Source organism: Nannospalax galili, unplaced genomic scaffold (assembly GCF_000622305.1).
Source record: "Nannospalax galili isolate Female #2095 unplaced genomic scaffold, S.galili_v1.0 scaffold128, whole genome shotgun sequence".
NCBI lineage: Eukaryota > Metazoa > Chordata > Mammalia > Rodentia > Spalacidae > Nannospalax > Nannospalax galili.
The window spans coordinates 4,105,358-4,115,232 of NW_008360322.1; the positions used below are offsets into that span (position 1 = coordinate 4,105,358).

Below are 9,875 nucleotides of genomic sequence, written 5' to 3' on the forward strand. Positions count from 1 at the left end.
ATTTCCTCCCTGTCAAGTTCTAGACTCAAGATAATTTCGTCAATGTTTTCTACTCTAACTTACCTTAGGTCTAAAATTAGTGGTGGGGCCCACATACTCATGCTGAGCTTTCACAGTGCCCCAAGGGTGATAAATTTTGAAGCATTCATTGCAATAACTTGCACTACAGTCCATGCAGCTCTTCGTGGACTCTTGAGGTGGTGGTTTGCAAAGGTCACACATGATGGCTGTGGCTGCCCTTGCTGCCTGCCGATATCTCTCCACAATTGTTTCCAAAGTGAAATTTCGAAACAGACCACTGACTCCTCGTTCTCCCAGATCCACATCACGCTCACAGCCAGGGCAAGGAATAGTAGTTGGTCTGGGGGTCAGTGAGTTACGCTTCCAGCCTGTATAGTTAGTAAGTCTTTGTTTAGTTAAGTCATAGGAAAATGATTAGAATGAAGAAAAGAGGAGTCAGTTTTAGAGAGAGATGTCTCTACAATAACATAATATAAATATACCAAGTGGCTCCACATTTGAGTCAATTTGCATTCTGAAAATGCTTTCCTAAAAAGTGTTTTTCCTTGGTATATAATAAACAATTCAAATAGTTGTATCAAAGAGAAAAGAAAAATATTCTATAATAAATTCCATATAAGCCCATAGTAAAACAAAAACAGGTATGAAGATAAAATATATAAGACAATATTACATGGGGTCAGAATCTTATGTAATTAACATAGCTAGTTTCACATATCATATCCAAAGGCACTTGAGTAAACAACCATCTTAGATTGAGAAAAAAAATGGGGGAGGGGTAAAAAAAATACAGAGTCCTTAACCATGGCCCATGACTAGGCAGGTTCAATGCCCACCCAGAAACAATTTGTAATTGTGTGCAAAACCTTCCATCTACATATATTTGTGTGTTTTCTGGTTAGTTTATACTTCCATTAAATTCTCAAAGGACTATGCGATAATAAATTTTTAAGAACCACTGCAATACAATATTTCCCACTGTAGTATTGTTTTATCTGGAAATTTCAATAGGCAAGACCAGTAGATAATTAAATAGCATCTACAAAAGAGTGATAAACCTAGAAATTAGTAACTTTTAAGAGGAACCAACCATTTAGAATCTTCTTAGGACCTGAAACAAAGAATCATTAAGATTACTTGATTCAGTACCAAAAATACCACAAGTAATTTTGTAATACACACAATGAATGACCTTAAACATTATATTTTATTCAGTATTATTGTCCTGATTTTAACAAATCGAGAAGCCAAGGTACGATAGGCCTTACCTGTTGGTTCAGAGAAATCCATGTGTTGTCCATTTAACACAGGTGGAGATATACTTAATTTATTAAGAGTCTTGGTTGACAACAAAATAACTTCCACAATACAAACAGCAACTTTCTAACCTACAGCCTTCTTTCATACTACCACGGATCCAATACCAAAGACAGATGGGTAAATTCAGTGTGCTATATTTGGCAAGGGTCTTTAAATAGCAACATTAATATTGCCTGTGAAGATGGCCATCATCACTCAGGAAAGTACCTTAAAAGATGGCTTGTATGATTTCAGGTGAAATTTAGCAGACAGCCCAAAGTATTATTTATATAAGTGACTTTATAGCATGCAAACTGGCACTGGGCTCCAAATACTACTTATGTAGCAAACATGCAGAATACTTTTAGTATCTCCACTTAATGACATTTTAACCTTTACATTTTTAAAACACGGATCTTATAAAAAGAAACTGCTCACACAAACCTGAAAATCCTACTCTAAATACATTCTTACAGTAATTCTAAAAACATGCAATACAGTCCAAAATGTTTCACACCACAGCAAGCACATGATGAAATAAGCGAAAAGCTAATTAAAAACAAACAAAAAACCATGCCAATGAAAAATCTGGGGGGAAAACCAAGCCAAACAATTCTGGAAGTCATATAAGGCAGTGGTCAAGTTTAAACAAATAGAAGTTCACATTTAATTACAGCCTTCCACACATTAGGTTATAGAAATTTAAGTGAGTCACTAATCAAGACTCAATGTTAAAAACAATCAGCTATCATTGGTTCTATGAAGGTTATAACCAATTAAGTAATGAGCTAAAACAAAATTAAATCATGAAAACAAAAATCATGCTTTAACGTGTGTGCTGGTGACACCCAGACTTTGGTGTTCATGTTTAGAAATATCAAAAAAATGCTTTATTCCTTTTCTGTACACCTCTGTTCCCTTATTTTTAAGGTGAAAATAAGGTTTTAATAAAACATCACACTTGAATTCTTAAATCATAAAATACTAAATTAAAAACCTGAGTGATTTTTCAGATAGCTTATTCAAATATTATTTTTCTAAATGGAATGTAAGGCTCTCAAATTTTTCTTATGAAAGCTAACAAGCTTTCATTTCATCTGTTGTAAACTTCTACCACTATTCTCATAATATTACAGTCTGAGCAATAAGGAAAGTACAACAGATCTAAGCGTACTGTGGTAAGTAAACCTAATGAAAAAAATCCCACTGCACTGAAAGACATGTAAGAGTCAACTTTCAATAGCTGTGTTATCTAAACAAGCACAAGCCCATGTGGCTAGTTAAATTTAATTAAAACTCAATATAATTAAATTTTCATTTCTTTGGTTGTAATGGCCATAGTTCAAATTCTCAAGAGCATTCGAGGCCAGTGGCTGCCATTCCATATGGTGAAGGGTTGAGTATTTGTCATTAGAGACAGTTCTATTTAGACAGCACTGCTCTGTAACAGAAACCATGGGGGGAGGATGAATGGGAAAATTGAGTACCTCCGATCAAGCATCAGCCACACAACTTGTGGAGTCAATATCTATAAATGATATAAATACTCTCAATTTGTACATCTTTGCTTCAAAGATACAGTAAGCATAAAATTAGGCACAATTTTAAAGTGTTTAAAATATTTTCAAATTGGTTTATAGTAAATTCTCCAAAAGAGCCAGATTTTAGACATGCTTTACCACTTAAATATCAAAAAGAAAATGTATTTCAATATGAATGGAAGAAAATCAGCTCATAACACATTCCAAACCTCTGCAGTTGTATCCTCTCCCATATTCTGGCAGCAACAACTGCAGGTTGTTATAATAACCTTTGGTTATTACTGCCTAACCATCGGTGGGAATGGCATTAGTTGGCCTTGTTTGGCAATGGATTTTGTGATGGCACCTATCTGCTTCTTTTGGCACATACTGAGCACCTACCCGTTGAGCACTACATTAGCATTCTTCTCCCTGCAAACGTTTCTTCCCAGCTACCCTATGAATCAAAAACAGGCAGTCTGAAATGAACTGCCTTTAAAGAAACCGCTCCTGTCTCTCAGTGACTAACAGTGAAATTCTCAGAGACTCACTAAAGCCTCACTAATAGATTTCACATGACTTCTTGAAGCAGCTTTAAGATTTTTCAATCAGAAGTTTCACAAGGAAATGAGGAGAACAGAAAAGGGATAGCATAACATGTAAGGTATTGTTTTAATGAAATAGTATCACCAGAATTTGACCAAGAAGAAGCCAATTGTACTTTAAAGGTCAACTGGAGTGGGAAAAAAAAGATAGGTTAGCTATCTTTCACACAGATTCCAGAAAGCCTAAAAAGCTGTGTACATTATCTACCCACAAATGAGTAAGACCTCCACATTAAACCTCTGATGGGCAAACACTTTTAAAACATCGACAACAGGGAAAAGACTATATGCATAAAACATGCAAAAATTATAACTACAAAATTAACAATGATCAAAATTTTAACGCCTAGGATAGTATTGACTTATTTAACCTCCCTTAATATTTAAGAATATTAAGATTCATTCCATACTAAGTAAATGTAAAAAGCTTTTCAGATACTAGATATTAAAAATCAAATAAAAGAAGTACACAGGATTTAAGAAATCAATGTCTTGTCCTGCGTACGGACAAAATGCAAGCAGCAATCCTTAGGGATTGCCCCTGAAAACATCAGAACTTCTTTGGAAAAGTCTTCCTGTTGACCTTTAAGTCATTTCAGTCCAATTTGTTTACATTCTATGTAATTTTGATGACTTGACCACTGATGTTAAAGAACCTCTAGATACATAAGAGAATTTAAATCTAACACTACACTGCCTTCAGCCACAAAAGCATAAAAACATTTTCTACCTCTCCACCCCAAAGATCTCCGTTGTGATGCTGTGAACAATGAACAGAAAGCTGGGTTTAGAATTCAGTTTCAAAGAGAATATTCACAACTTGTCAACAAAAGATAAAGCAGTAATTGTGTCTTGAACATAATGCAATTATTGAATTAACAGCAAAAAAAATTGTGTTTTCCTTGATATACAGGGTATTTATGAAGTCAGTAATATAAAACATTCAAGTTATCCTATTAGAATCAGAATTCATCATCACTGTACAACACTTTAAAGACCTATACTATGTCATAAAGATTTGTGTTTTTAATCAATTTCATCTCTCATAACTGTTAGTAAAATGTCAAACAAGATACTCGATTTTATTTTGTATTTCTATCTAAGAACTCTAAATAAAAATTACTAAAGCTAATATCTCTGACAATAGGAAAATACAAAAAAGAGGGAAAGATTGCATATATAAAATCAGAAATATAAAGTAATATGCCTTTTCTCTTTATATAGCTGAACATGTAATTATGATATACACAGAAACCTTATTCTTTCAAGGTACCCTTTTATTTAAAAATCTGTTAAGTGTCTAAGGCAACATTAACCAACTGAAATACATGAGCCACAAGTACAATGTAATTTTAAGTTTTCTAGTAGCTACATTAAAAAAGTTAAGAAATGGTGAAACTGTGATGAAAAAAAAATGTAATAAATATAAAAATTATTAAATCTTCCTAACTTATCTTTTGAAATCTAGTATGCATTTTATATTTACAACACATTTTAATTCAGGAAAGTCATATTTCAAGTACTTAATGGCTAAGGACCACTGTACTGGGTGCCCAGGGTCTAATCTTTTATTAAATCAATGACAAAATAATTTTTAGAAATAAGTTTCTTCCATATCCATTGCTGTGAACCAGGCTTCTGATCTCCCTTTCAAGGATGTCTTACTGATTTTTTATAAACTTATATTGGCAAGGCATGGTGGCACACACTTTTAATTGCAGGACTCAGGAGGCAGAGGTAGGCAGATCTCTGTGAGATCAAGGCCACCCTCATCTACATAGCGAGTTCCAGGCCAGTTGGGGCTATAGGGAGACCGTCTCAAAAAGAAAAAATTATTCTGAAGCCTATCAGGAAAAATGGGTGGGGTAGGATGTTATTACTTACCAGAAAATCTATCTTTAAATCAATCCAAGGAAAAATTATAGACAAATGCCCAGAAACGGAAGGTACTATTATATTTGTAATGTAGTCACATCTAGTAGTTTAAAACTGGTGACCATATAGAAGACAAACCTAAAATTTACATTCCCTGATTAAAAACAAAAACAAAAAAAGCCTCTAGAAATGATTACCATTATCTAGTTGTGAGCCGTCTGATGTGGATACTGCAAACAGGTCTCAGGTCTCTACAATAGCTGCAAATGTTCTTAACCACTGAGTCATCTTCTCCAGCCCCAAAGTCTCTTCTTATCTACTAACTTGCTCTGTGTGTGTTCTTCATGAAAGCCTGTGCCCTCATTTTTGCATCTCTTATGAAGCTTTGTACAATGGCAAGCTATAATATATCTTTAAAAGATAACAAGGTCTTTTCTTTTTCTTTTTTTTTTTTGTTGTTGTTGTTGTTGTTATTGTTGCTGCTGCTTTTGGAGGGACAAAGTCTTACTATACGGCCCTGACTAGCCTCAAACTCATGGCAATTCTCCTGCTTCAGCCTACCAAAAGCTGGGGTTACAGGCATTACTACCACACCCAACTTAAAAAAAAAAGTTTTTATCTTGTTCATTACTCTTCAGCATTTAGCTGTCTGGTAATCAGTAAGGGTACTCAAATATTTATTGAATGAATGAATGAATGATATAACTGGTATTCAGTAAGACAGAGAATGTCAGTGTAAGAGATCTGGCAGGTAACAGAACAGCTATGTCAACACACCCCTCAAAGCAGAAATTATATCTCCAATATTTGCAGAAAATGGTCAGCCACCCACTGCTTCAAACAAAGACTGGAAGTATGGATGGCCCCAAAGTTAGATCGTCAAGAGCCAAAGATATATGGGACGATCTTGCAGTGTGTTGAGCTGGGATGGTGCTTTTAAATAATCGGAAGTAATTGCCAGCATTTTTACATAAAAACCACTACCAAGTTTGGAACAAAGTAAGCCTGATGATCTGGTTCCCTAATACCTATGTCACTAGTGCCAAGTGGCTTCTGCTCTCTTAATAAGCATCCATCCTGGTCTCCACAGACCTGAGCTACGCCCTGCTGGCTCCAATGGGAGGCTAGAATCAGTTGGCTGCTTACATTGGGATGCTTTCTTACAGCAGTTAAGACAATAGGAAGCCAAAATAGTCACCTTTATCTAACCAAAGTAACATAAAGGAGAACTCAGTCTATCATGCCAGGATCTGCTCATTAACATTCCCAGTTGACGAGACAGCATCTAAATTTAATACCTGATTTAAACACTTCTAGTAGGGATCTGGTACAAGTAAGCAGTCTATTTCAAAATTTTCAGACAATTTTAGGACTTGTGCACTTGTATTCTCTCATGCTTCCTGTCCTATCTAGTGATTCAGAAACTTAGCTAAAGACACTCAATGCACACCTCTGCACCCACAAGACATGAATCATACTCTGAAGCCATCTCAATGTTAAATGCTCATTCTTATTTCCTGTAACTGTTCTTCACATAAAAGTTGTTGACTCTCTGATTGGGATATAATTCAACTTCACTGTGGTCTTATAGAATGGGAGAAAATCTCAACAATTCCATGTCTAATCTAGACAGTGGGATGTCTGATGGAATGGGGTTGTTCTGAAAAAAAAGAAACTAACAATGTTACACTTAACTCATGGTGACATGCTCTCTGTGTGAATATAGTACTAGACGTGTGTCATTCAACATCCATTCAACATACACTAAGCATCTACAGAATCCCCTGCTTACAATAAGTTCCTAAAAACAATGATGATTCTAGTATTTTGTATAATGAAGTTTGTCAAATCTAGAGATGAAAATCATATGTAAGATACAGGAGTTCATGAAATATGTTCACGAACACAACCTAATTCTAAGTAGAAATAATCCACTTAACTGTCTGTGTTGAATACTAATATATGTAAAATAAATTTTCCTTGGTTAGTCAAGAGAGGATTCCCAGTTGCTCAATGAAAATCCACCAGTAAATCATCAAGTTTTATCTGCTAGGATGATTTCAAGAGACTACTGTCTTTCTGCCCCTCAGTGAGCCAGACTCATAACAAAGAGTTATGACCTCACAATGGTTAGCCCTGTCCTCAAACTCTCTCTCACAGCTTGCCCACTCGATTTTACTGACATATATATTTTATATGTGCAAAATGCCTTCCAAGTAAGTAGTGGCTGACATTTGAAGAAAAACATTTGTTTTTAAAATCGTGTAGCATAACCCTTGAATCTACTCTTATTTAGTCTGAGGCAGTACACAGACATAAATACTACCCAAGGAGACCCACATCATTGGATAGACTGGAAAAGAAAAAAAGATGACATTCTTTAAATGCAATTTAAGAGCTTTCTGAAAGAAAAAAACAAACATTTCACAAGTCTAAAAAGATGACTCCTATCCTATCAAACTGACAAGAGACAAATATTTAAGGCTAAGACCTCAAAGTCCAAATTTCAGAGAGTCAAAACTCCAAAGTCCAGAACTTATGGCTACTCACACACAACTCAATATAAAGGACACACTTAGCATGAGGCTGTGTTTCTGCCCAGTGGTCCTCACCACTGATTTTTGTATGAAGAATTTCAGCACCTTCTGTAATTTTAAATTAATCTTCATCTACAGTAATCCTGGAATAGCTGTTCAGAAGTAACATGTCCTGACAGGAAGCAATGTAAATAAATGTTGGCCATGTGACACAGATATAGAATACATGCTGTAAGTCAAAGTAGATCTACTTCCATACATTACTACAGATCTACTACTTATGATGGTCAAAAACCCTTATTTGTGTCGGGGGAGGGTAGGAGGGAGGGATGGGTAGGTTCTCATATATCCCAGGCTGGCCTTGAACTTCTAGAGCCAACTGCCTCCACCTCCCAAGTGCTGGGATCATAGGCATTTGCGACCATGCCCAGCCAAAACCCTTATTTAAAACCAAAAATTTAAAATGGCTGAATAAAATAAAATCCTTAGATGGAAGACGACCAAGCCATTTGACTAAAGTTTCCTAGGACTAGCCATGATGCAGCTCCGTCCTTGAATCTGCAGTACTTGTTTGCACCACTTAGAGGTGTTTCTTTCCCTAGTTCAGTAGTCCATTATTCTACCATTATCAAGGGTATCACAGTTAAGAGTATGTCCTATAATACATAGTTAACAGTTCAGCAGGAAGTTGGTGGTCAATATCCATTTTAAATGTGTATCAAAAGGCACAGTTTTATAGTTTTGTTTACCTGGGAAAAGCACACAATAATATTATTCTTCCCACATTTACAACTGAATACATATCTATAAGCCCCCCACCCCCATACCATCCTGGTTTCCCACATACCTGGTCTGTTAATCCTGTCAATTTTATCCATGCTAGGGGAGGGGAGCCGAAGTCGAGGACTGCTCTGATTGGAGTTGTCTGATGCCACATCATTGAATGAGTCATCAACAGACAGCAAGAGTTCTTTTACACATTTATGACAGATGCTATGCTGACAGGGGAGGATCAATGGGTGGGTAAACAGCTCCTTGCATGCTGGGCAAATAAGCTCTTTTTCGATATTCTTAATAGTCACCTTAAAATGAAGAAAAAGTCAGAGTCAAAATTTCTTATAAGGTAACTATATTAACATGCTCACTCAAGTATAAGTACATGTGCTCACCTTTCCAGAAAGAATTAAGACTTTTTACATCTGAATTTCTCTTTTCCTATGAAATTCTATACCATGAATCACCCTTTACTATACATGGCATAGAACTGAGAACTGAGGACAATAAGACAAAAGAAAGTAAAATATAAGAGAAAGGGTGGCGTAAAAATATTAGAGGACTGTCATAGTTTTTGTCAACTGCTAAGACACTTGGGAAGAGGGAATCTCAGTAGAGGAATTTCCTCCATCAGACTGGCCTGTGGCCATATCTGTGGGTCATTTTCTTAATTGCTAATTGATATAGAATGTGGGCTCAGTCTGCTGGGGCTGGTGCCATCCCTGGGCAGGTGGGCCTAGGCTACATAAAAAAGTTAGCTGAGAAAGCTAGAGAAAGCAAGCCAGTAAAATCAGGTTCCTCCATGCTCACTGCCTTAGTTCCTGCCTCCAAGTTCCTGCCCTGGCTTCCCTCCATGATGTAAACTAAAAGAAAGCCATTCCTCCCCAAAATGTTTTAACACAACAACAGAAAGCAAACTACAACAAGGACCATAAATACCCTATCAAAATCCACAAAGTTGCTCAAAATCATAAAATTTACTGATTTAAGACTTCAGTTTTTTAAAAAGTAAAGATTTTCTATTTTAAAACATTATGAATGTGACATTCTTTTGGGGCTTTTTGTCTGTTTGGTTAGCTGGTTTTGGGGTGTGTAGGGGGTTGTTTTTGTTTTCTCTTTTGTTTTCTTGAGGCAAGGTCTCACACTATGTAGTCCCAGCTGGCCTGGAATTCACTATATAGACCATCCCAGGCTGGCTTCGATCTTATAGTGATCCACCTGCCTCTACCTCTCCAGTCCTGGGA

At 36.1% G+C, this 9,875-nt stretch overlaps 1 protein-coding gene across 2 annotated transcripts in view; it reads right to left on the reverse strand.

Moving 5' to 3' along the window:
• Trim36 (tripartite motif containing 36) overlaps window positions 1-9,875 on the reverse strand; it is a 39,103-nt gene that overhangs the window by 27,182 nt on the left and 2,046 nt on the right. The window contains exons 2-3 of one of the 2 annotated variants that reach the window (XM_008825256.3): window positions 8,705-8,939; window positions 64-389 (exon numbers count right to left, since the gene is read on the reverse strand). In XM_008825256.3, the coding sequence (XP_008823478.1) occupies window positions 64-389; window positions 8,705-8,939 (561 nt within the window). Of the gene's footprint in view, window positions 1-63; window positions 407-8,704; window positions 8,940-9,875 lie in introns of those variants that run through there. The other variant, XM_017796142.2, reaches the window with a different exon arrangement.